The sequence below is a fragment of the Cyanistes caeruleus genome, chromosome 4 (genome assembly GCF_971803275.1).
Source record: "Cyanistes caeruleus chromosome 4, bCyaCae1.hap1.1, whole genome shotgun sequence".
Classification (NCBI taxonomy): domain Eukaryota; kingdom Metazoa; phylum Chordata; class Aves; order Passeriformes; family Paridae; genus Cyanistes; species Cyanistes caeruleus.
The window spans coordinates 55,233,633-55,261,091 of NC_141704.1; the positions used below are offsets into that span (position 1 = coordinate 55,233,633).

Sequence of the window (27,459 nt, forward strand, 5' to 3'; positions counted from 1 at the left end):
GTGAGCACCAGCCCACCTCTTTTCTCATGCTCAGGCTCCAAAAATGCCTGCTCCAATATTTTTATATGCCCAGACTCAAACACATATGCTGCATAGTTGCTCCCACATGACCAATAACCTGGACTTCAGGGAAAGTAAAGTAATATGTAAGTCAAGTGGAGTAAGAAACTAAAGCCCTTCCACCTCCAGAAGAACTTGTTCTGGTCCTAAAGAAAAAGAACAAAACCAGGCACAGCACCTACTTTTCTTACTTTTTATATAAAATAGACATTTACATACATTTTCTTCTGCAAAGTCTTTGAGCATAACTCCTTGATGTGAAATCTAGCCATAAATCCCACCGTGAAAAAAGCAGACTTTGCAAATTCCTGCATCAGACATACATCCAGCTGCTGCTAAGAGTGAATTTATTTTTAAAATATCTCTAATCCACGGGCTGTTTTCTTGTGGTTTTGTTTTTGTTTGTTTGTTTGTTTTCTTTTTTAAAAATATATGCACAGCAAATTTAAAAAAAATGGATACAGAAATAAGAACCATATGAACAACAGGCAATGCAAACAACTTCTGCATGAGAGGAACACACAGCGTGACATCCACTTCAGGCAGAGATTTTTACAGTAATACAGTTGTAGAAGCCATAGCTTTTACAGAGGATACCACTGGGGGTATTTTCCAGAAGAAAAAATTTTCAGCAAGTCAGTACAAACATGGTAATGAACTTTTGCACAAAGTTATCAAGGTTACCTGAAGCAACTTTGCCACATTAAAACACCAGTGAATGCCAAGCGCTGTTTTTTAAAATTTTTTTGATTTTTTTTTTCTCTTTCGCTGCTGAGTTTAAATGTACATGAAAGCAAAATGGTGCATTTTGAAATTGCTGCAAGAAACTGAAGGTTGGGGGAAAAGCCCTCTAAGGGCTAATTTTTTTGAAAGATTGTGCATAATTGCATATATGAAAGATAGAAATTGAGCACTTGGTCAACTTAATCACATAAAGATTGAAAAGACTTAAGCATACACCAGCTGTTTCAATGAGCTGGAGGACAAGTGGGACAAAAGACCATATAATAGTATAAACTGCTTAATTAATAAATTAGACTGACAATTATCTTCATTCAGCAAGTATTTTATACCATATCTGGTCTGGTTTCCATAACTGTGGAGGAGCTTTCAAAGTTTTTTAGATCATTTTAGGGGTGTCCAGCCTCCCCTGCAAGTTAGGCTTTTTATTTTGATTTTTTTTTTTACTTATACTTCTTTCTACCCCCATGCATGCATGCACAGCCCCCTGTCCTCCTCGAGATCTCTGGAATGAAGGCCATTTGCACTGCTGCATTCACTTATGTTTGGCCAAAATAAATTTGATAGGAAAATCTAGTCTATGTAGTCCATGAGAGAAAGAAAATTCCCCCACTGCATCATTTATCCTGGGGGACAGAAAAGGCATGGAAGCAAAGAATGCTGGAATTTAAATAAGCAATAAAATGAAATCCATCAGCTGCAAATGTTATTCATGGAGAAAGGAAAAAGCAACACAGTTGTTATGTTTCTCATTTAGGATTAAAATGCACAGTGAGCACATGAGAGTCCTGTCTAACCAGCTTTCCACTAATTCTCTGCTTTAAAATTAGTGAGCACTGAGGTTTAGCCAATGCAACTTGCAGAGAGCATGAACTCTCCCACACCAGGCAGATCTTCAGCCATTTATTAATTTGCAGTCTCTGCTAACCATGCTGAGCACTGGAGCTGGCAGAAAACAATGTATTTATAACTTGTTTTAGAAGCTGTGCAATGCTAGAGGAAGAGAACATTTCCTGTGATTAATTAAGATAATATAAAGTTATCACAAGGTAAGTTGCTCCATTTATCTTTCACAATAGCATTCCATTTTGGTGGAGTAACCCATTTCATACCATACTCCGTTCTTCTTTGCCTGCAAAGACATGATTAATGCCCTGAACAAACACAGGGCTTCAGCATGGGTGCCAACAGGGCAGGGAGTCAGCTCAGAGCTCCACAAAGGTTTAACTGCTTTGGTAGCCCATGGTCTGAGCCATTCTCCAAATCTGCTGCCAGTTTGCAGACTGTTATCCTGCATAGATGGGGTATAAAGTGCTGGCTCAGGAACGTGGGGTTCATTACTGAGCTCTCCTCTCTCCATAACTACCATAAACCCAGCTCCAAAATGTGGAGAGCTGGCCTTTCGACACAGAAATGTAAACTGGTTCAACTGGCATTAAAATCCCTGGATGTGTTATCTGCCTAATTCAGGCAAGTGGATATGCCTTGCCTTCCAACCAAACCACCTCCCTTACTGGGAGCATGGTCTCATCTTTCTCCATTTTCTCCAAGTAAGACGGTGTTGCACAGATGGTAATCAATCCTTCTCCAGGATCCCAGAGGGGAGCATCCAAAGCTGTATTATACTTGTACACATACACCAGTTTTAGGAGGTCAAGATGGTTTTGATCAGGTTTTAGGACAAGCAGGAGACAGTAATTTCTACCAGGTCTCTAAGGAAAGACAAACTAAGATTTATGCTGAAGTTAAAAACATAAAACTAAGTCTTCCCCCTCACAAAGCATTGCTATAAAAAATACAACTTCTGTATTTGAAAAAATATGTTTCATTGGCCACTATTTAAAGCCACAAACTGCAGTGAGGCCTGTAGAATATATAATATTTATTTAATATATCTTTATGAGGCAAAGTTTATAGTTGATAGACATTTTTAAAGGAGGCATATCTCCCCCCACACTACCCCCCAAGCTTCAGGTGGCTGTTAGAGCACTCTGCAGATGCCTTGTCCCTGGGGAGCTTTGAGAGGTACCACTGTCAGGGCTGCACCAAACACTCTTCTGCCAGCCCCCAGATTCACTGCACCACCACCAGCCTGGGCACACAGGGCTTTGGGAAGCTGCCACCAAGGACACGCTCACCTTGGGGACAGGCAGAGAGCTTTCTGGTCCAGGTACCTCTGAATATCCCAGTAAGGAACCCTCTACAATCTTGCACTGGATGCTGGGGAACTGATTGCTGTCAGAGGCCCATGTAAGCTTGGGTTTCCCCATCCCATGGGACTGTGCTGGCATGATGCCACCTCCTCCTGGCCATCCTGGCAGCCCAGGGGTGTGCAAAGCTACTCTGTGCATGGCAGCCAGCAGAGCACTGAGGACCTGCAGAAATGTCAGTTCAGCCAGTCCACAGCCACAACAGTGGTGTGAAAAGACAAGAGAGGGTTGCTGACCCAGCCCCAGGAGCTCAAACCTGCCCCATGCCCCATAAAGTAAAGTAGGCTGCTTGGGCTGGGAGCAAAAAGAGTGTAACAGCTTGATTATTCTGATCCCAGTGCTCCCCTGGGAAGCTGGTTTGGAGGGGGAGAGCCCAAACATCTGTGGTGCCACCTCTTCCTCACAGCAGTCTTTCACTTCTGCCCAGCTGTATCTGGCTGGTCTCCCTGTCCAGTGGGGACCAGTCCAGCCTGGTCTCAGTGGGTGTACAGCCATGGCTCTGGCAGGTACATAAACCCTGGAAGGACAGACAACTGCACCTGGGCTCCCTCTGAGCTCCAAACGCAGTCAGAGTCACATCAATAATTCTGCAGTAATTTGACCACCACCTGCAGAAAGACACCAGGCTTTTCAAATGAAACCAGCACATAGCTGGACCATCCCAGTGAGGGAATCTGGAGTGTGCTGGGGTGCCATGGCCAGCTAAATCCAGGCACCACAGGGGTGCCTGCCACACAGGCTTTTCCTGGCAGATGTGTTTTAAGGCATTGCACACCTAACTGAACTGTGCTAATAATGCCAAACCCTGGGCTGCTGGCCACAGTCAAGCTCAAACAAAACAACTTTTCTGGCAGTTTAGTGCTTCAAGAGGAACAAACTGATGACCTACCCTGATGTCCAAACCCAAAGGCACGAAGCAGGATCCCACTAACGCTCCCTGGGAACTGGTGCAAACCAGTGGAAGCAGCAAAAGTGCTGCTATTGCAGGGCCAGTGTTGTCCAGTGTGCTCTGCAGCCACTCACCTTAGAATCATGAGAGGGAATAATTCCAGCACACTTCATTGGTACTCCCTTTTCCTAACTTCAGACAATATGTGTCACAACGCCCAACCATGTGGCCAGCTGTGAAGGATATTGCCCAATTCATATAAAACAGAGAAAATATATTAATTATTTGATTATTATAAGTTAAATAAATAAAGCCCAAAAATAAAAGCCCCAGTTCTGAAGAGAATTTGTTTTCCCACATCGGTATTTAAAAATATAGATTTATGACTGATCAGCTACAGGTCATTTTCTGTATCTCTTAGGGGAGTGGTGGGAACACTTTGACCAAGTATTTTGTCAGTGTTATCACCATGATAAATGGGCTTTGTCCCTGCACACCCATAAAAGAGCCTCCTTCGTACCTTTCCAGGCTAGGAAATGTTCCCTAATCTCTCTGTGGCTTTACTTTACCTCCTATATTTATTAGATAGGTTATTTGCTTTCCATACTGGCTACTGAGCAGGAGGACAAGCAATCCTAGAGCTTCCCATTGCCTTTGGATGCTTCAATTTTTTTCTGAGTAATAATTATTTGGCCTGGAGGGAGAGGGCAAAGGGTAAAGCCATATGATATTTGACAAAAGTGACATCATGAACTTGAATTGCTAGAAAATTATTGTCTAATGAGTAAAACATTCAGGCTAGGTTTTCCCTCAAAGGATCATCTCTCCTATTTGTAGAATCATCCTTCCAGGGTGATATTTAAATAGTTTGCCCTTTCTTTAGAACAATTTTTAAGTCACATTTAGAGCTGTAAAAGTGACCACCATTTCCTCAGCATTAACCTCTTGGAACCTTTTTTATGTGACCATTATGACCATCTTTCCTGTCTGCAGCACTTACAATGAAGCCCATCAATGGTGCTCTACATGGATGAGGTGAGCCTGTGTGGAGTAACAGGAGGTGCTACTTCACCCCTGATGAATGGATGAGTTCTTTGTCTCCATGGTTTCCCTGGTGACAACCAAGATATTGAAGGTACATGTCCCACCCACACTCCCAGTGTGACTAAAATGGGTTCAGCCTAGACAAGAATCTTGATTAAAGGAAGGTTTTCATTCATGCTCCAGCATGTCCCACAGGACCAGAGTGTCTCCTGCAACATTGATCGAACCTGAGCATGCATTTGAAGTTTGCCTTCCTTAATTCCGTGTCCTATCAAAGTTCTTTCAGCATCAATTTGAGCAACAGGCTTCTACCACACTCTTCTCCAAGGGGCATGAGTGTCTTTCTACTGGTGACTGATTGCTATGTTTGGTCTTTCTCCTGGACTTCTTGAAACCGTTTCTCCAAGCGATCCAGTTTGGCCAGATTCTCCTTCAGCAGCTTGCTGTTTGGAACCAGTTGTAAAGCTTTCTCATAGTAATCACGGGCAGTGATGTAGCTCCCCTGCAAAGAAAATGAGTGGTAGGTCTCATTCACATTCCACACAGAATGTTCATTCTGAGGGTAAAGTGAAAAACATACTACAGGGGAAACAGAGTTTAAAAAACCTGACACTGTTGGGTTACAGAAATACTTGTTCTTTATTAAATGGATCACCAAGTGCTGCTAACCTAAATTTGATGAAACTCACACAGCAAGAGATAGGTTTACATAGTTCTCTTATGTTGCACCAGAAGAGTTAATTTTACTCAGCAACAGGATAGCTTAAGGACATCACACAATGTGACTCCTTAAGACCCAAACCATAATGATATGCTAAAGTATTCAAAAGAATAAGCAACCACACAGTAGGCTATTTCCATAATTTCATGACAGTATTCTGCATTAGACATCTTTATTAAATTAATTAGGTAGAGAAGAACCTTAAAAGTCAACTTACGGTGACATTTTTCTAAGGCAGGTCAACAACTGAAGCAGGAAAGCTTTAGAGAGGAACTGGTTGCACTCTTAAAATGAGATCTGCTCCACCAAGCAACCTGGCTGGGAATTCTAGCTGGGGTAAAGAGACTTCCCTCCTTTTTGGATAAAATACGTCAATGGACTTGCTGTTCACAAACATGCAACTCTTGGCAGTCTGAAACCAATTTAGCTTTTTGTCCTGAGTGGCAGTCTCTGCACCTGGCGGCTTAAGGAAAACCAAAACTGTCATACCTTGATGTGCTCGATGCCTCCCATATTCATCCAGGCCTGTGCTTGGTCTGGGTTGAGCTCCACAGCCCGTTTATAGCTCTACAGAAACATAAAACATTTCTAGGTTAAGAGTCTGACTCTTCAAACAAAACCAGGGCTGGAAGGGAAAGAGAAATGCAGTTTCCTCTCCTGAAGCCATTCAGAATGTAATTCAAATTCCTCTCACATACAAGGCATGAAGTGAATTTCAGTTTTTTTGCAGAAGAGGCATAGAATGTACTGCTTCATGGCTCAGTTATCTCACAGGTTCTCCCTGCCAATGTGTGCTTTTCCTGCACTGTGAGAGGAGCCACACCTGCGACCCTGTCCCTGTCTCCTGCACCACTGGGGTCTCCTGCACGTCAAGGTCATTTCCTTAGGCAGTGCCAAACACATTGCCTGCCAACTACAAGCCCTGTGGTTGCTCTTCATCTTCAAGGCTTTAATTTGGAGCTGGCGGCAGACTCTGGTACAGCCACTTGCATGGAGGTTTCACAATACCTGAGGGCAGTGCTTTCCCTCCACACTGAGAGTGGGAGAAGCAATTAGTACCTTCTAGAGTCTGTCAAACAGCACTGTTTTTACATTGTCACAACAGGAAAGGATTTTCAAATCAGGATTAAACATCTCTAGGGATATCGAGAATATTCAGAACAGTCCAAATAATATTTTCTGAATCAGAGAATAATGGAATGGTTTGGACTGGGATACTTCCAGCTGCCCCCTCCTACAGGCAGTGACACCTTCCACTAGACCAGGTAGCTTCTGTACTACTATTAATAATAGTAAATAATAGTAATAATAATAAATAATAAATAATAGTAGTAAATAATAAAGCTAACATAATTTCTGAGCTGTCAAGCATCCTGCTTCACAGGATAAGCCAGCCTCTCAGTTATTTGCTTCTGAGCTGAGATATAACAACATGGTGAGTTCTCACAGGTCCTCAAGCCTCCAGCTGAGCTATCTGGAGCTGGTCACTGACAGCAAGAGGGGCTGGGGCTGGATGGAGCAAGGGTCAATCCCACCACAATTCTGTACGTAACCTCTTGGAGCAGGGAGCAATATTTCCATACAGGAATAAGGAAAAAAGTTGTAATTAAGTCTGGTAAAGTCAGCAGCCTCATAGCTTTCTCTGTACCAGTGGTGGACTCTGAGCTCCTAGGGCCAACAGCCAGGGTGTATGCACCAGGGAGTTTCACACACAATGAGAAAACTGTCTTTTAGCCTGTAAAACCACATGTAGGTCCTTGAGCAGTCATACCTCGAAAGCCTTGTCAAGGAGATTCTGTTCTCTTAGCTGGTTTCCTTTAGTGAAAAAGAGCTCTGATATGACTTTTGGATCCTTTGGTTTTAGCTGAAGCGCTTTTTCTATAGCTTCAAGTGCCTGTGAAAAAGCAAGAGGACATTCCATTCAGTACCTTTTCACTTCTCATTCTTTCCTCACCACTATGGACTGCCAGCACAAGAAGCATCTTCCTCCTTCCCTTGTTTGCCCCACATCATTAACACACAGGGAAATGAGATTTTTAAATGCCTGGGGCTGATGGGCCGTGGGGCTGACAGCAGCAGGAGGTGTAAGTGATAAGAAAACCACACTGCTTACCCTCAGTCTTAGCATGTAGATAAACTGAAGGTTTTAGTGAAGAAATAATCTAGTGAATGTGCGTTGAGGCACGTGACATGTCCCCAGAGAGACAGAGTGCAAAATTCAACCTGAGCTCCACGTGTGAGCCCTTGGGACAAGGGTATCCCACGCCACAGTACCTTGGCATAGAGCTCCTGCTTGCTGTAGATGGCTGACAGAAGGCGGTAGCACTCCAGACACTCTGCATCCTCATTAAGGATATGGTTCGTCATCTTCTCGGCTTCCTTCGTCCGTCCCATCATGGCCAAAACCTGAGCCTGTAACAGAGCCACGTTGTGAAGTGTTATGATCTTGAAAAGCTCAGCCTCTGGGCTGCACCCAGTGGCTGCTGCTGCCCTGTGGTGGCCCTGCCCTGGCCCCACGCTCACCAGCGCCAGTCGGATGTCCTTGTTTGAGGGCTGCAGCGCTGCCGCTTCCCTGTAAACCTGCAGAGCTTCTTCGTATCGCCCCGTGTTGTAATACAGAGCCCCCAGCGGGGACAGGATCTCAGCCTTCCGGGATACCTTCAGTGCCCTGCAGTTTGGGAAAAAGGGATGCTTCAAGGTGCTGTGAGCAGCAAAGTGGAAGGGCGAGGTGGGCTTGTGCTGGGATGGATGTGCCCACTGCAGTGATGCCTCTAGCCGTCTGAGAAGGAACCACCTCCCAACTCCCCATGAGCCCGCAGCACGGGTGGGGATGGTTGACAGTGATGAAACCTGGGGAATGTGAGCACAAATGCATATGCCAAAAAGAAGGCAAAAATACTCCCAGCCAATCCATCCTGCTGCATACCAGGAGTCAGAGCCTGACTGCTGGAACACTGCTGGGAAGGACAGAGTTCCTAACAGTGCCAAGGGTTTGGTGTTGAGCTGTGCAGCACCTCTGGCTGTTACTGGTGCAGAAACCACAGACCACCTTCAAGCAGGGTGGGAGTTGTGGTAATACAGCCTACTCCTGTCACCGAGAAACCTCCAACTTCATTGTCAGAGCAATCCTCCAGCCAAAAGCAGCAGTGTTCATCCTGGGGGCTTGGGAATAGTCCAGGGAAATCAACACTGCCTGAGCCCATGCTGCCTTTCCAAGCACTTCCCAAAAATAGCCAAATCTAGTTTCAAACAGATGGAGAATGAAGGGAGGAAACCCTATGCATGCACTGATAGATAACAGAAGTTCTTTAGCAGAAACAAGCCATACAGGGGCAGGAGGAAACCCTCTCCTCCCACCCCAAATCCTCACCTCTTGTACCACACTTCAGCCTCTTTGTTCTGCCCCAGGGAGCGGTGAAGCCTGCCCAGGTTCACCATGGCCACGTGGTGAGCAGGGCTCAGGAGGATGGCCTGCCTGTAGTGGGACATGGCTTTCTCAGGAGACCCTGGAGAGGAAAACAGCCATTAAACCAGGAAAAATCCCCATGCATCAGAAAAACTGTCTCAAACTTAGCACACAGTAATGTTCTGGCTTTCTTTCTTCTATTGCTCTATGCATGGGAACATTCTGAGAGAGAAATCCTGCCTCAGCATTTTTAATCTAAGTGTAGGAGAAATTGCTGTCCAAACTAAGATTTAGGCCCCAATATTGAGAGACGATCCTGAGAAATAGATTTTCTAGGGGTGGATTTTTTGCAAGTTGAGGATACAGTCACAGCAAGATGACTCCTGACTGGAAGCACCCCCATTCTTGATCGTGCAGCAGTGGGGACACAACCCCTTGTGCTAAGGACAGAGCCCACCTCAGAGAAGGGCTGGGGCACATCTCCTGGTGGAGCATCCTTTCACCCTGGCCCACTGGAGAAATGGGCAATGAAGAATGAAGAACGAGTCCCCCAGTATTCCCCACAACACCACCAGAACTGCAAATTGTTTCAGCTCTCTCCAAACAGAGATTATTCCCTCCACCTCTGCTGTGTTGCTCTGAGCTCCAGCTCAGTCTCTTCTGTGTATTGCTCAACAGGACTGGGAGTAGCTGCCAGGGACCAGCTAATTCCCACTCAGGGCAATAAATCCCAGAGCAGGTGTCCAGGTGCCTATTTTGGAGCACGTAGGCACCATTTCTGTGCTGCACAGGAGCCATTGGGTGGCACTGCTCCGCTGTGTGTAAATGTGCAAGGTCCTGCAGCCCATGACACCACTGAGCACCACAAGAAAATACAAGCAAAAAGAGAGGTGCAAGATCACTACTCCAATGCATGAAGTTTTGCTCTTAATATCACTTTTTTTTTAAAGCTAAATACAGGTAAAAGTATAAAGTTTCAGCATTTCAGCAATGCAAATATTGCATTTTTAATCCCAGGGCTCGTTTAATTGGTTTGCGAGCTCCAGACCAGATAATCTCCTGATGAAAACCAATACTCAAAGAGCTTTGTCCACAAAGCTTTTCAGTGTTGGCATTTTTTAAACTAATTCACTTCACAATGTATTTAATTCCATTTTGAGCTGGAAAACAGATCTCGAAAACAGCCAGTGCATGTTGGGGCACTGAACATGCTGCTGTGGGAATTTTGTTTTCATAGCTTCCCAGATCTAGTTTGGTTTTTCTCAGACCATCTATAAAACTCAAAAGATACATGGACCCATCTCATCATCTCCTTTGAAGGAGTGAGGAGGAACATCTGTTGAGAGGTTTGTAAGTGTTCAAGATTCACCCAAGGCTGAGGACATGTTGTTTAAGGTACCACTTTTTCAAAACATCCAGCAGCAGCCTCGATCTTTCCCCACCACTGAGCAGGCAGATGTTTTTGAAAATTATATCTACAAAACCTCCTGGGAAGCAGCTGGGCACGCACCTCAGTCCCTCAGCCAGCCAGCACCTCCCCTGCTCAGCACACAGGGGTAATGTGCATCGTTAAGGGAGACACACTGAATGCCTGTGACCACTGCAGAGCTGTCTTGAGTTGTGGTTCCCCAGAGCTGACACTTGCTGGAGGCTTGTTGCACAAAATCCTGCAAGTTAATTGGCGTGGTGCTTCACAGCATCTCCCTGTGCCGCCGGCAAAGAGCACAGCCTGTGACAAGCTCACCACCAGCCACTTCCTTCACGCCTTGTCATGTCTCTAGGAGGGCTATTGACACATCATGCCCCAAATATTAAAAGTCAGTGGGTTTTTTTCCAGTTGTTTGTCTGTAGGGAAGCATAGAAGTCAACCAGGAAATTATAGTTTTGACTTTGGCGGAGTCCACGAGTGCAAAAACCAGAAAGTGCTCTGCACTACATTTGAACCACAAATTTTGGCAGGAATAGGACAGTTTATCTGGGTTGGCAAGCAAAGATGAGCACATCATCAGAGGGAAATTACTCAGGAATTTTTATTATTTGCAAGCTTGAATTTTGCCTGTGCCCAAATTCAGAACCTGGATCTCTTTTGCTAATGCCATAATGCCTCTTTTGATTATGAATACTGATTCTGGTTTTGTAATTGTTTCACACTGGTAGTACAGAAGAGTGGTGGCCAAGTGTCAGCTCAGAGGCAGAACAGCCAGTTGCAGACTGGCAGGCACCATCATCCCTTCTTCCCAAGCACCACTGGAGCTGGGCACATGTGGTGGGGAAAGAATGGGTGGCAACCACACACTTCAAGCCTACACTATTTCCTCCCTGAGTCTTGGCTCTGTTCTGGAGGGACCACAATGAAACAGCAGTCAATTTCCACTAGTCATTTGTCAAACTTAGCCTTGCTTATAAAGCTGTCAATAAAAGGTGGCAATTAAAGTGATGTTTCTGTTGTTGTTACGTGAATGCCAGAAAGTGCCAATGAAGTTGGATGGGAACCAGGAGCCCAGAAAAAAAATCATGCCATTACAGAGCTCCTCAAAAACCAATTCACCCCACAGTGCATAAGGTTTTGTTTTCACAGATGATCGTGGTTTAAAAGCCATGTTCCTTTCTATAGCGGTGGCACTCAAGCCTTACAGTCAAAGAGCTGTAACAAAATAGGGCTGCACGTGCTCCAGAGACCATAATGATCCATTTGTGTGCCTGTGATTTGATTTGATGTGGCCATGCCTTGCTGGAAAAAAGGCAGTACTGTCAGGGTGCTGCCCAGCTCACACTGAAGAGGGCAACTGCCTGTGTGAAGATGGTGAGAAACACTGAAGGGAAGAGCGAGGCTGAATGCTCCTGCTGCACTGTGCCTGCAGTGATTACGAATTCCAGTGCTTCTGCCCTCTCAGCAGCACAGGGATATTTATTTCCAAGCTACCACGGATGCACATCTATTGCCTTGGAAGCTTTTGACACCCTTTTAGATGTGTGGTGCTGAATAAAATAAATCAAAGCAAAGAAGGCAGAAAGGGAAAAATCCCTTGCTCTCTCTCACTTACCGGTATCAACCAGGAAAACACCGTAGTTGTTATGCAGATCAGAGCTCTCTGGACAATTCTCTATGCCAGCCTTATAGACCTCCTCAGCTTCCTTAAGCCGTTCCTTGAAAGAGAAGGAGACTTCTTAGCCATGGCAGAGAGGTTGTCAGCACCATTTGCTGCACACCTGCGTTCTGTGACAACTCCCTCGCTGCACGGGAAGCTTGGGGAATCCACACCCACCCCACCTTCCAAGAGGCCAAAATCTTACCCCATGGCATGGATGTGATACAGCTGCCACCTGGCATCCCAGAGCAATTCAGACAGCTTTCCCCTGTGCCTTTGCTGCCCGTGAAACACCTGGAAAACGTGGTGCCTGTTCAATGCCAGTGAGCCCCCAGCTGGGTACACGCCCAGCCAGGAAAAACACAGCAACAGGGATTGGGCTGCTTCTGTTGAGAAATATCTGTCATCTGGGAGCTGATATGTTCTAATTTATTTGTTTAATGAGAATCTCACTGGCTAACTTCCCCCCCTCTGGAGCTCTGCTGTTCTTTCCTTCAGCAGTGAGGAAAATACAAGGAATGAAAGCTTGCTGTGTGTGAGAGCTAGGGAGTGAGTGCAGGGGGATAAAGGAAGCTGGAGAAAGACGGAGGGTGGTAAAAGAGAGGGGAAAACCAGACAAATTCAGATTAAAACCAGGCATTTTCAGTGTGTGAGGTGTAGTTCACTGGGACTGATGGAACATAGCACCATGCTGATTCCCCAGATGCACTGAGCTCTCATTTTGCACAGATTTCAGGGAGGTTTGCTGGTGCTGAACATTTCTAGAGAATATAGATCTTTGGGAACACCCTGCCTACAGAAAGCATCCTACTGGCTGGGTTCTGTCCAGCCTGAGCTACGGACAGCCTGGTCCTGAAACAACCATCAGGTCTCTCCTTTGGATCAAAGGGCAACTTAGAGAGGTTTCCACTTCCCTCCAGTCAGACCATGTGCTCCCACTGCCTGCATGCTCACCAGCATGGGTGCCCTGCTTCCCCCTGCTCTCAGAGCCTGGCTGTCGGGTGTGTTTGTGGAAGGAGGCTGTGAACAGAAGAGACAAGCACAGTGCAGAGGGGTGTCAGGCAAGCCTCCAGCACCAAAGATGCCTTTCTCATTTCTTCCCCTTCCACTGAGCAGCACAGCCCTACAGCAACAAACTCCACAGCCTCCCAACGAAGCTCCCAAGCAAAATCAGCCAGCTGGCTCTTCACTGAGGAGGGCCTGGAGCTCCCACGCTCGGGAGTCAACCCACACTGAAATAAGTCCACTCCCAGCTGTGGACTCTCCCCAAAGCCTGCAAATGGCAGAGCCCTCTGGGCTTTCCCTGGATTTAAAATCTGTACCTGACAGCAGCTTTTACTCCACAGCTGCTTAATGTGAGGACTCTTTTCTCACTTCCTATTTCAGAGCTTGGAGAGCTGGAATAAATTGCACTGGAAGAGTATGACTTGATCACAGAATCCCACAGTTTGCCACAGTTAAGTCCCTTCACATTTACATGATAAAGGTCAGCCAGCAAAAAAGATAAGTGTGCAATAAAGCACAGAAACACATTTTTAAAAAGTGCTTAACTTTGGAAATTTTGGATAAATTGATGTGAGCTTGACAACATTATCCTGCAGAGTCAGGAAAAGTGTAGTGATCATTAGAATTGACTAAAATGAAGAGCAATTTTTTGTGCATATTTTCCAAGATTTATGTATTACTTTCTTTTCCTCTGCTTTTAATTTTCAGCCAATGAATGCAGCTTTGTATGCACGTATGTCAGCTTATTTTATTTACTGACCATAAACCAAATTTTTAAAGCAAGGAAGGGCTGTGTTAAACTGGATTAGATGGTTCCGTGTCAAAACATTCACCAATATTGAGCACTTCTAGCACTTTTATTGTGGTTGCATTGCTTTTTTGGCACCTAACATTCTAACCCTGCATGCCTCAGGCTCATTGCCCAGTCTAACAAAGTGTTTGCATTAAGCACAGTCACAAAGTGGCAAGGGTGTAACCTGCTATTCCTGCCAGAGCTTTCCTGCCTCGCAGCCTCTCCTCCTCTTAGCAGAAATAGAGTCCTAAGTTCATTAAAGGCTTGATTCTTATTAACACTTAATAATGCCACTCCCAGACCTTCATAAAACATTCATCAACCTCACAAAACTCAGAAGACTGGCATTAAAAATGTATGAGATTTTTACGATATTAAAAAAATTATGCATATGAGAATCTTTCAGTTAACTCCAGGGTTTTAGGTCTGTTTTTCATAAAGCTCAGTTTTTCAGTTTGGTTATGCCTGAGTAGGCTCTCCTCTATAGCTATGTGGGTTAAAAAGATTCTTTTTTTAAGAAACACACACACAAAATCAGTCGAAGCCAGGGCCTGAAAAGAGCCACCAAGCAGCACAAAATGATGGATGAAACTGAAGCTGGGAAGACGGGAAACTGTGGGGAACCAGTGTTAGAATGTTGTGAAAACAGGCAGCAAAAATGTTTGATTTCTGTAACCAGCACCACTGCAGTGATCACAGAAATCAAGGGAAACTGCAATACATTGCAACTGAGTTCCAATTCCAAGCAGAAAGAGCAGCCAGAAGGGCAGGCATTTATAAAAGGCACAAACAAGCCAAACTGTTCTATACAATGCAGCAGTGTTTTTTTCCATGTCAGCTCTGGCTTCAGAATCAGCTATCAAGGAGAGAAAAGGGCAATTACATCAAGTTACAGGTTAATTCCCTGGCATCTGAAACATTCCTCTTAGCAGCACTTTTTACAGGCATAGAAGGGAAGGAACCATAAGGACTATTTCAGATTCATCCCCCTTAATATGGGGGAACATGCTGTGCAGGACTGACCAAGGCAATCCTGCGGCTATTTCACTGTGTCCACACTTCCCTTTTAGCCTTGGAGCAAAGCTGGAGAAGCTGAAGTTGTCATGGGCACGGTCACCTCACAAAAGTTATTTTAACATGGTACTTCAGCCTCTTTCTATCACATCCCAGCAAGAGGGACCCAGTGGTGCCTCCCCCAAAACTCCACTGTGATGGCATCCTGTAACTGCCTGGCCTCACAGATACCCCTACAGCTGTGACACAGGCTCTGGGACACCAAGAGACAAAAAAAATACTTCTTGCAACTTTTAACTGTTTTGAACACTATTGCTCAGACTCAGAGGAAACCCCAAGACTGAAAAAATGAGCTTCCCTCATCATCCTTTGGGCTGAAGATGCCAAAACTTCTGCCTGTACCCCTGGAGGGTGTGAATCTGCAGCTCCCAGCCACGGGCAGCACAGGTATTGTAGGACAGACCCTGCTGTGGTCACTGGGATGAATGTGTGAGACAGGAGGTGCACAATCAAGTAGGCACCTGCTGTGACTGAACATGAGAAGGTGTTAAAAGTCTACAGAAAAATCGCTGTTTTCTGCGAAAATTGTACTAACTATCTTTTTTGCCTGCCACTTACTCAAGTCACAAGAGGATGAACAATCCATATGTAAGAGAGATGAATTATTGCTGGACTTACTAATGGCATTTGCTTTGGGTAGAAGGTCTCAGGACTCTGTAATAGTTTTATTGCTCTGCTGACCTTGCAATCAATCATTCTAATTAATAATTTCAATTAATATTAAAACCAGGTATTACTGCAGAGGAATCATTTCCTATACTCGCAGTAGACTCTTCATTGATGGGCTTATTCAAAGCAGAGTTCCCATTCAATAGGACTTGTCTTTAAATTCATACACTGTATTTCGAGATCCCTGCAGATAATATTGATAATATTTGAAATTCTCTTAAAGGGAAAATAAAATAGAACATCTTTCAGTAATTCACATACATCATAAGTGAATTTTGCAGAGTGCCCACACCCTTACAGAAGATTAAACAAAACCTCTGCCTATAGTTTTGCTGAACTTCATCCCCTTCCCTTACAGAGAGAAAATTCCACTAACCAGAATAATGGAGAACAGCAAAAGATACCATTTTGCTTTGTCTGTATTTATATTCAGCAACCTTTTAAGAAAGCTTCAGCACCCCATGCTATGGAACAATTAGAGCTGAAAACTGAAGAAAAAAAAAAAAAAAATCCATTTTCAAAAGGTTTGCAGAGGTGTGCTGGAGCTGTGCAGTTGCAGGGAGCCCCAGAGTGGGACCACAGCACAAGGCACAGCATCCCTCATCTGCTGCTGCAGGTGTGGAGGAAAGGAGAGCTTGGTGGTCCCAGTGCAGGCACTCACGCCCCATAGCTCCTTCTGAATCAAGGATTTTGTGCCTCAAGTTCTCTTTTCCTCTGTAGGGACAATATTTCACCTCACAGGGACGTTTTAGAAATAAATTATCTAACTACAGAGAGTAGGGAGAGCCTGAGTAATGAGCGTGGGGAACAGGCCTGAGAGGAAATGAGTAATCCTGCCTCCAGAGCACAGCCTGGGCCACGCACAGCAAATAAGGCCTAGAGGCACACGAACAATGAGGTTAAATAAAATATTGAACAGCCGCTCATTAAGAGCAACATAAAGCCAGGGAGCCTTCCCACTCCCCTGCTCGTGATCATCGACCACGGTAATGGAGGGCCGAATCCCTGTGGGTGTGTGCAAGGGGCAGAATCTGGGCCGCAGAGGCCACCTGGTCCCTGACAATCCCCAGCTTTGGAATGATTTATTATGCAATCTCCAGGTTGTCTGCGTAGGCGTGTGTGTGAGGGGAAGCGCTGGCCTCTCCTGCTGTCACAACATTCAAGGTGCAATGGATTAAGACTTTGCCACAGATGAAGGGAGCTGCAGAGAGGGGATTTACTCACAACTTCAGCAGCAATTTAACTCAGAGCCACGCCATGTGGGTGTAATTACCCTCTGTGTATGAGCTGCCTCCCATCCTGGAAAAGCCATCTGTGGAGCAGCCCAGGAGCTCTGCACAGACAGCATGGACCCACACCTGCCACCATGTGTGACCCACACCTGCCACCGTGTGTGAGTGACCCACACCTGCCACCATGAGTGACCCACACCAGCCACCATGAGTGAGTGACCCACACCTGCCACCATGTGTGACCCACACCTGCCACCATGAGTGACCCACACCTGCCACCGTGTGTGAGTGACCCACACCTGCCACCATGAGTGACCCACACCTGCCACCATGAGTGAGTGACCCACACCTGCCACCATGAGTGACCCACACCTGCCACCATGAGTGAGTGACCCACACCTGCCACCATGAGTGACCCACACCTGCCACCATGAGTGAGTGACCCACACCTGCCACCGTGTGTGACCCACACCTGCCACCGTGTGTGAGTGACCCACACCTGCCACCATGTGTGACCCACACCTGCCACCATTGTGAGTGACCCACACCTGCCACCATGAGTGAGTGACCCACACCTGCCACCATGAGTGAGTGACCCACACCTGCCACCATGAGTGACCCACACCTGCCACCGTGTGTGACCCACACCTGCCACCGTGTGTGAGTGACCCACACCTGCCACCATGAGTGACCCACACCTGCCACCGTGTGTGAGTGACCCACACCTGCCACCATGAGTGAGTGACCCACACCTGCCACCATGAGTGACCCACACCTGCCACCATGAGTGAGTGACCCACACCTGCCACCGTGTGACCCACACCTGCCACCATGAGTGACCCACACCTGCCACCATGAGTGAGTGACCCACACCTACCACCATGAGTGACCCACACCTGCCACCATGAGTGAGTGACCCACACCTGCCACCGTGTGTGAGTGACCCACACCTGCCACCATGAGTGACCCACACCTGCCACCATGAGTGACCCACACCTGCCACCATGTGTGACCCACACCTGCCACCATTGTGAGTGACCCACACCTGCCACCATTGTGACCCACACCTACCACCGTGTGTGAGTGAGGCAAGGCTGGGAGGTGCAGGCTGCTGTGGCAGCAGGGCATGCAGATAGAGGCAGAGGACCTCAGTCCTTGTTACGTGTTCAGGCAGAGGACCCCAGCTATCCCTGTCACCTGCTCAGGCAGAGGACCCCAGCTATCCCTGTCACCTGCTCAGGCAGAGGACTCCAGCTATCCCCATTACCTGTTCAGCCAACAGCGAGGCCAGGCTTGAATAAGCATCTGCAAACTCTGGGCCATACTTAATGGAGTCCCGCAGCAAGATTACAGCTTCCTCCTTCTTCCCTTGGGACCTGCAGGAAGGAGGGGGAAAAAAACCAGAAAGGAATATTCCCATAAGTACATGTTTAGGTTATCTCACTGATTAACTACTTCAAAGAGACGTGGAAGTGCCCAGCTTGCCCTTTTCAACAAAGACTAAATGATTCATTCCTGCCTCCTCTCCATGATGTGAGTAGCCAGCATTTCCTCAGCCCATCGCTGTCTCCAGCAGCTGGGAGTATAGAGGCTTTAATGAACTGATACAGTTAAGTATCTGAAGGGAGGGTGGCAAGAGGATGGAGGCACTGTGATCTGGGAACAGGATATTCCCTCTCACTTCAGTAGGCTGGAGACACCTCCTTTACTAAAACCTTGAAGAGTTTCTGCATGTTCCTAGAGAAGTGCTCTTACAGATCCACTTGCAGCTCCATTATTTTGAAATTAAAATATCTGCAAGTTAAATCTGCCTGGTATTTCTAAATAATTCCTTTGCAAGTCGATCATTAGGCTAGAGAAGTTCTGTCCTTCAGATCCTAAGGATTATGAACAGAGATAGCTGAGAGGTGGCTGTGCTGATGAGCTAGTTTTTATCCCAGCACTGCTCTGCCTTTATTGCTATGGAAAATGGAGAAGGTTTCCTTAACAAAAAACTTGGGATGTTTATTTATTTGAGCTACAATTTCTCCAGTATCGCTCTGTATTTCTCTCCTTTGAAAAATGAGAAGGTTTCCTATACAAACATCTAAGGATGTTTAGCTGGGCTGAAACAACATTTCCCTTGTGCTGGGTGTACAAAGAATACGAATAGCGGGGCTTAGAAAAAGAAACAAAGGGCTCTGGGGAAACAGAAAATACGTGAACACCTTGCTGCTTTGGCCTTAGATTTCATCTGAGTGGCATGGTCAAGTAACCAGATCTTGTTTATAAGGTGCAAATTTCAGCTGATAATATATGTGGCTTTGCAGATTTTTTTCCCTTTCTAGTTGTGTAACTGGAAGAATATTTTGCCTGTGCATTAAGCTAAGTAAAACCAGTTGTGCTAGTCTTTTTCTTCTTCCAGTGGTGTTCCAGATAAATTACATGAATGAAGCAAAAACAAATAAAGAACCACTTTTCTCCTACACTAATTAAAGTCTAGCTAGCTTGTCAATTTATAAAACTTTGGGATCCCTTGGCTGGAGTTTCATGACACATTTTTATAAATCAAAACCAGATGACTGCTTAATAAAGTTATTGATGTTTGGCAGAAAATGTAGGAAATGCCCGCTACAGAAATAAAAGGATTAAGTGATCCACTCAGCAGCAGTAAAAGTTCCCTTTAACCACAAGCATTCACTCTGAATGTGGGGCAGCCCTCTTAATTACTCTTTTATTCCAAAATGGCCTCTTTTTTTTCTCTATTTGATCCAGGAACAATGTTTGTCTCCTGAAAGTGGGGGTAAAGAGGGAAAGATTATGGCATCTTTTTATGTGACAGACTGAATCACATTAAATAAAGCAGATCCAGTAGTTTCTCAGAGGACTTAGGCCTGCAAGATACCAAGTGTTCTGGCCAAGCACTTAAACGTGTACTTAACTTTTATGTATGCAAGTTGAAAATTAATTACTGGTTGAAGTGCTTTCCTGGCTCAAGGCCAACACTTTGCAGGATCAAGGCCATCTCTTATATAAATCTCCTGCAATTTGGGAGAGCACAAAGCATTGAAAGAACAGTCCAATACACTAATTTGCCATAAACTGGAGATCTGGAGCAGGAATAGTTGGGTAATGCACATCTTCACTGTGATAGAGAGAAGAACAAATTCAACTGACAGGAGCAATCTGTGACCACTTATTCCAATTTTTACCCAAATTACTCTGTTTTATAATGCCCTCTCTTGACTCCCTCTCCCACACAAGCCCACAGCCTTGCCTCTACAATCAGCATGCTCAAGCTGAAAACCAAGAGCATCTCCTCTGTATTGTTTTGCAATTGCCCTGCAGTTGGAGAAGTACCAGGTAAAACCACCCTGCCAAAGTCTGGCGATGCACAGGGCTGTTAGCACTGGAGCAAATTTCACAAGCAACAGAGAGCAACCTAGGAATTAGTGCTCTAAAGGACTTGGTAACTTTCATATTTCATTTTGTGAAGTTATTTAGACTGTATTAAAAACAGAAACACAGAACTCCAGAAAGGCTCTACAACTGTTCTGAACAAATTTTTACAAAGATACAGAAAAGCCAGAGCCAAACTCTTCTATAGGTGCACAAAGACAGGACAAGAGGCAACAGATGCCAGAGTAGGAACATGAGACATCCTGATTAGATATAAGGAAAAATATTTTTTCACCACAAGGATGGTAAAACACTGGAACAGGTCGCACAGAGAGATTCTGGCATCTCTGTCCTAGGAGGGATCCAAGATTCAGCTGGACACAGCCCTGAACAATCTGATCCAATCAGACTTGCTCTGAGCAGCTAGCTTGATCTCCAAATTATCTCTAGAGACCCTAAGTTATTATTATAACCTAAGTTATTTTTTCAGTCTACTGCAAAAATTAGACTGGCAGAGTCTGTGGGGGTTTTTAACCACAGTCTCCAATGTGTATGTGATACTGAGGGATAACTGCACCACTTCATGAGACACAGCATATCCTGCAGAGACCATTCAGCAAGCCAGGTGCAGTATCATTGAACATCACCACTCAGTTTGCTTCTGAATGAAAGAAGGAACGTTTCACTACCTAAAAGGTCTTAAATCTCAATACATGTAATTCCTTTCTGATGTTTTTCAGCATCTCCAGGCAGTTCCACAAGCCTGTGTCAGCACACTCACATCCAGAAGCTTGTATCAGAGAGGATAGACTGTCCTTCCTCTTCTGAATAGATGGGTGTGCTCAACTAGGACTAAATCACAACAAATGCTCAAGACTCATTGTGTGCTACTCTACATACAGAAGAAAATCAGTCCTTTGAGTAAACTCAAGATTCAGTGGAGATTTTTTTTAGGCATTTCATTTTCCCATCAAAAATGAAGCTGTAACACTCCCAAAGCATGTGAGAGTTCTGAGACTTTTCTTCATGAGGAACAGTGTATTGGATATTGCAGTGCTTTAGGTGTGCATTCATACGGTGCCACAAATAAGAAGTTCTTATCCATCTCTTCCTGCAACTTGAGATTGATGTTTATTTCAAATGTTCATGTTCATACATTATTTCTTGTCTCTTTACAGAAATATCCACAGCCTATAAATTCATGAGGTATTCTGAATGATATTTATCTGCATCTCAACAAACCTGAATTTATACAGAGGAGTCAAATACTCAAAACACAAGAAAGCAGCATCAGGCTGCTCTGTGTCACTGATCACAGACCATGAAAGCAGAGAGATTTCTTACTTTTAGGTAGGGCATCTTTTGGGTCTATTTTAAGTAAGAAATCTGTCAGCATTGTTTAATTATCTGCTCTCCAATATTTATATTAGGCAGAAAAATTATGACATACAACTTTATTTTAGAATATGTAAACAAAACCAGAGGCTTATTCAGCCATTACCCTGCAATACTTCCTGAGAACATTCATCTTCTGGCACATAGCTGTCTTCTTTATGTGCAAACAGAAAATGGAAACATCATTTTTCATCTACTACTTCCACAGAAAACAACTTCAAAATTCCACCCTGTGTCCTCAAAACAGTTTTTATTGAAGTTTAAATCACAAGCAATGGATGCTTAAATAGCTTATTTGCATGGAATAATGAAAGGCAGATTCCCACATGGGAAGTACAAACCCATCCTTCCAAAATCCTGGACTTCCCTTCTCTCAGTACTTCAGAGGAGATGAAATACAGTATTTTCCATCAGCTTTGCACACTGTGAGCAGGGATGGGCACAAGGAACTCAGCAGAGTTCAACTGGGAATTCCCCATGCCAGACAGTTTCATTCCACAGTACAGGCAGTGCTGTTACTGGACATGCCTTAAGTGTTGCAGATCTGTCTCCTCCTGATCTGCCCCATGCTCTGAAGCCTTTGTAAAGAGGACAGAAGATGCTTTTATTGCTTGACCATTTATCTTCTCTTCTGACATATGTTTAAATATCAAAAAACACTTCATAATGTCTCCTAACACGGCCAGAAAGTAATATCTGTCTGTAATATTCTGAAGATTTCCATTTTATTTCATTCATTATCCATACTATGCTAGCACGTAGTGTCTTCAGAACACTGGCTACCATATATGTACACATTTATATATATACATGAAAGGATAATTGTAGACAGGTAGAAAATATAAATAAAGACATTGTTGTAGGAAGGGGAAATGTGAAATCTCTGCCTTGTACCTCTCTGGTCATCTCACAAGTGACCTCATGCTCCAGCATGGCTGATGGTCTTTGCTAAGCTGCTGGATCATCTAGGAAAGGTGCTGGCCAAAGGGTTTGGGATCCCATTTTAGGGTAGACCTTCATATAGGACCTGTATATATATAAAAAGCATCTGCTTTACATATGAGCTAATCCCTGCACTGTGAGCTCCACCTGGTTTTTAGCAGGTTTTGTAAAGCTGAACAGGGAGACAAGGGTACTCACCTTCAACACAATTAATGCCACTGCCGTGTCCAGACACACTACATTGTTTTGGAAGCCTAAATGAAGTTTAGGAAATGGGAGCAAATGGATGAGGGAAAAGGGCAGGAGGATCCTGAGTGCTTTCTCTTGACAAGCTCAGCACAAGCAGCACACACATTTAACACAGCACAAAATGTGGCACCACAGAAGGATGCGGAGCACATACAATCCAGCAGGACACACGATATCTGAAGTATCACAATGTAAAAAGCATGACATATTGCACAGAAAACAAACAGAAGTTCTAAGAAATTTTCCCCACATGTCTCCTTTGTGCTTTTTCCGTACAACAAATCCAGTTTTTATCCATCTGCTGGATCATAAGAGCCCTTTGACAGGCCAGATTTAAGCCTAATTGACATGGAACATCCTGGTGCTTCTTCTGGCTTAGATCCTTTTGTATTAATATTTTATATTTAAAAAAAAAAAAAGAAAATGTAACAAAGAATAATAATTAAGGCATACATGATGGATTTAAAAGACAATATGTATTTTTAAACACCATTGCCATCTAAAATTAATTTCAATCAACCAAATTTGATGAATAATACAAAGACGTTTATTTTCTCTTGTAATAAGACTGTGCCATTTTCCTTCCTTGTGAGTATTTTCATTAAAGCACTTATCTGCTTTCTATTTAAGATTACTCATTTTCAATATCCTAACCTCAAACCACCAGGTTTACTTGTAATAGTATTCTGATAATTTCTCTGGTTCTGAACAGACCAGGTAGAACTTCAGCAGCCCACTTAACATCCTTTATACAAATCCATACTCAGAGTTACATTTCAGGACCAGAAAAACCAAGTTTTAATGGCACAAGTTTTAAAGTGCCACTTTAAAATGAGTCCCACACTAAGCCTGTCATGGTTTAACCAGCACAAAGCCCAGTCTGCTCTAAAAGATTTACCAAGACTTATTATCAGCAAAATAAGAGCAGTTCATATCAACAAAAATGTACTTTTACTGCTGTAGTTTATGCAGTTCTGTCAGCAAATACCCCACAATATCCTCACAAAAACAAGGACCTTTTTTCTTGTGCTAAACAGATATGTTTTACTTTTTTTAATTGAACCCTTTGCAGATCTTATCATACTGGCTTCTTGTACAGATCTATGTTTAGTCTTTAGATGTGGTTAGTCAAATTAATTTGCATGATTATGATTGTCTGCTATTCTCCTTGCTAAAGGCTAGCACTCTAAATAACAGTGAGTGAAATAATGAGCTCATCAACTTGTTTTTAACCATCCAGGAATGTAAACCAGCCTTCCCCTCAAATCCAGACCTACCTGCTCTGCAAGGGAAGAACCCTCTGCTGCTCTGAGCATCTCAGCATAAGGTGTTTATGCCTAAACTATACAACAACTTCCCATACAGCTAATGAGGGGAAGTGGGAACTTGAAGAGAGGGATTTTTTTGGATTGTGTTACTTATTCGCTTGGCATCTGATGCCTACCTTTGAAAAATACAGCTTCCTCTCCTGGAAATGTTTACACATCTCCACCAGGATGGGGATCTCAGGTGACTAGCTGGGTTTAGGCAACTCATTTCTGATGCCTGTTGCAGAACAAATGAATTTCCTACAGCTGAAACACAGTTGTGAACAGCACCTGGAGTGATGTGGCAGACAGCACAGGGATACCCAAAGTAGGCCTCACCTTTGTGCCATCACTTTTGGATGGCACTAAGAAATGACACCATCACCAGCTGGTGAAAAAAACCTGCGTGGGTGATGTATGCAAGGGCAATGTGAATTTTCTTTGTGCCAGACCAGCATTCAACTTACTTGAGCAGGTTGCCGAGGTTGAAGAGAGCTCGATTGTGCTGAGGGTTGAGCTGAAGGGCCCGTCTGTAGTAATCCTTAGCCTCCACCACGTCTTTGGTCAATGTCCCCAAGTTGTTGAGAGCACTTGCGTGACGAGGGTACAGCCTGGGAAAAATGAAATATCAAGTTACAGATGCTCATTAATTGACAAATAGAGCTGATGTTACTGACTGTGCTACCAATGCTGTTTGGCACTCAATGAAGAGAAGAATGTCACAAAAACCATGTTTTCCCTTCATTTGCTGCAGGTCAGATGGGATCCTGAGGGCCCTTTTCAACTCCCAGAGATTGTAAATCAGATCTTCTCCTATGGCTTGTATCTATCTCCAGGGCAAAATGGAATGCTGAACAGCTTTGACAACCTATCTTACCCTTACAAGCAAAAGGCATAGTGACAAAAGCAGCCTGAATGTTTTTATTCAAAACACTTTCTGCAATAAGCAAGAGTTGCCTTGTCTAAAAATGTTTCCAATGTAAATACGTTTTGATATACACAGAACACATCACAACATCATTTGAAAATATTTGTTGGGTTTTTGAATTTTTCCTTTTCTGTTTTCCATAATAAAACTGATAATAAAGTGCAAAAGAAAACCTGAAATCACCTGTTGAACAATGTTTTCAGGACCAAGCAAAATGATAAAAGAATCGGGAACCAGACTGCTTAACAACATGAATTCTCTAAGCTTCTTGTAGCATTTGGTTCAGTACAGCTCTCCTTTCATCTGACCTGTTGATCTTCACATCTGCCTGTTTCAGTTCGAAGATTACATTATTGGGCCCAGTGCATCTCTGTTAAAATTCTTCCCAAATTAAGCAGCAGGTCATGGTCCATTCAGCAGTTTAAATTCTCAAAGTTGTGCTCCTACATTAATATTTTAGTTTGTAGTTTTACTTTCAGCAGAAAAGAGGTGGAAGTGATCTAGGACTCATTGTAAGTATCCAGGACCCCCCGTGTGATTGGTAGGTGAAAACTGAGGGTCATTATGATAAGGAAATAAATTTTTGACAGACATCCACATAGATCCCTGGAGACCAGCTGTTTCAGAAGGTCTGAGGCTCTGAGGACAAGCCATCTGACAGTTCTTTGCCTTAGGTCCCTGATCATGGGAAAGTGATGTGGATAATGACATTAAAAGTAGTTGGCTATGAAAGCACAGGCTACAGCATGAGAAGGGGCATTTAAAGGTAGAAGGGATTAGGACTCTATAGTATAGCCTGACTAAAGTTTGCAATTGTTTTTAATCCAAGACTTTCCATGGTGGGTTTTTTTTGGTTTTTTTTTTTGCCTGGAGTTTTTCACTATGTCAGTTCAGCCCTAGGATTTTCTGTGCTTAAGAACCATAAATAATTTAGCATTTTATACACTGCTGCAACATTTTTATCAGTCACATTTTCACTCCACAGCTCATAAATGATTTTGGCAAGGTCTTATTTGGGAGTGAAGCTGGAAACATTCAAGGGAACTCTGGGAGAAATGGGCATGCACCACTAACAAAACCAGGATGTTTCCTACCATTAAGTAAGAGAAAAGCCCCAAGCCCTTTTTTTTACCTAGCAAACAAAGACTGCAAAGCCACACAATTGAGGAGAAATTGTTCAGGGATGCAGCCATGTGCTTTTGGAAAACTGGTCTGTTATAATAACAAAAGATAAATGTAGTGACCATCACTCATAGCAAATAATGACTACAGAGTGCCAGCATCCTTCCCACACAGGTGAGCATCCTGTCTCTCAGAGGTCACTACTGAGTGACCACCGCAGGTGCACTGCCCGGTGTCCACACTTACCCCATCACCTGCACTCACTGCTCCAGCAACTAGTGAAGAGACCCCTAAGTGAACCTGTCACAGAGCTGTAAAGAGTAGGAGATCTGTGGTGAGAACTGCAGTTAACATAGAAATAAGCATCATTTGCCATTGCTGAAGTTCCCCAGATGCACTTTGGGGTGTGAGAGGCTTCCTGTGCTTGGAGAAGCACCAGCAAAAGAAAAGATGAGGGTGTAGTGTGGAGTCTTGACCTTGGCCCTCAAATCCATTTGTCATCTAGTCTAAGTCTCCCCAGGTGAAGCAGGCTGGGAGAAATGCTCTCCAGAGCAACAGCAGAGGAGGAATGCAAAGCACCAAGCTTGCCTGCTCTTCAGCACTTGGGATGCAGCTCTGTGTGATACCACGACCAGAATATCGAGAAAAGAACATCTTGGGGCAAATGACCACAGGCTCAGTCTTGTTTCCCATTTCCTCCAAGGGATTTTGACATTGTTTTGGACCAAGAAAAAGGTCTGGGAGTTATATTTTTGAGCCTTTTTACCAGATGGCTAGGATAAAAGTGTGCACTACTTCTGTCAGTACTCACACATAAAATAGCTCTAATATTTGACATGAAGTCACTTGAGTTATGAGTGGGCAAAAGGATTTCAGACAATTCTTGGAAAAGTCAGAAACAGATTACCATTTTACAGCCCTAAACCTGATGGTTTTTCTCTCAAACTTTCAGAAATTAATTCTGTTCTTGGCCTTTAGTGCTCCTGTGGCATTTTAGGCCCAGAAGATTTGCTTGCACCAATTTGGAGTGGAATAAAAATTCAAGATTAAAAAAGGGAACTGATTTCACCTTTAAATTGCACAGTTCTGACTGGCAGCTCCATAAAAACAATTCTGAGCTCAGTACTAAAACCTCTCAACAGCAAATCACAGGATGCAAACATGTCTCCCATGTATCCTGGGCTCTATTTCTTGTGTTTAAATTT

The 27,459-nt window shown here is 44.1% G+C and overlaps 1 protein-coding gene across 1 annotated transcript in view; it reads right to left on the reverse strand.

Moving 5' to 3' along the window:
• Positions 1 to 239: 239 nt before the first annotated feature.
• The window catches only part of TMTC1 (transmembrane O-mannosyltransferase targeting cadherins 1), a 142,423-nt gene continuing 115,203 nt past the window's right edge, over positions 240 to 27,459 (reverse strand). The window contains exons 12-20 of the mRNA XM_086884757.1: positions 24,672 to 24,815; positions 18,201 to 18,309; positions 12,116 to 12,218; positions 9,036 to 9,171; positions 8,189 to 8,333; positions 7,940 to 8,077; positions 7,437 to 7,559; positions 6,155 to 6,232; positions 240 to 5,446 (exon numbers count right to left, since the gene is read on the reverse strand). Of these exons, the coding sequence (XP_086740883.1) occupies positions 5,306 to 5,446; positions 6,155 to 6,232; positions 7,437 to 7,559; positions 7,940 to 8,077; positions 8,189 to 8,333; positions 9,036 to 9,171; positions 12,116 to 12,218; positions 18,201 to 18,309; positions 24,672 to 24,815 (1,117 nt within the window). The 3' untranslated portion in view covers positions 240 to 5,305. The remainder of the gene's footprint in view (positions 5,447 to 6,154; positions 6,233 to 7,436; positions 7,560 to 7,939; positions 8,078 to 8,188; positions 8,334 to 9,035; positions 9,172 to 12,115; positions 12,219 to 18,200; positions 18,310 to 24,671; positions 24,816 to 27,459) is intronic.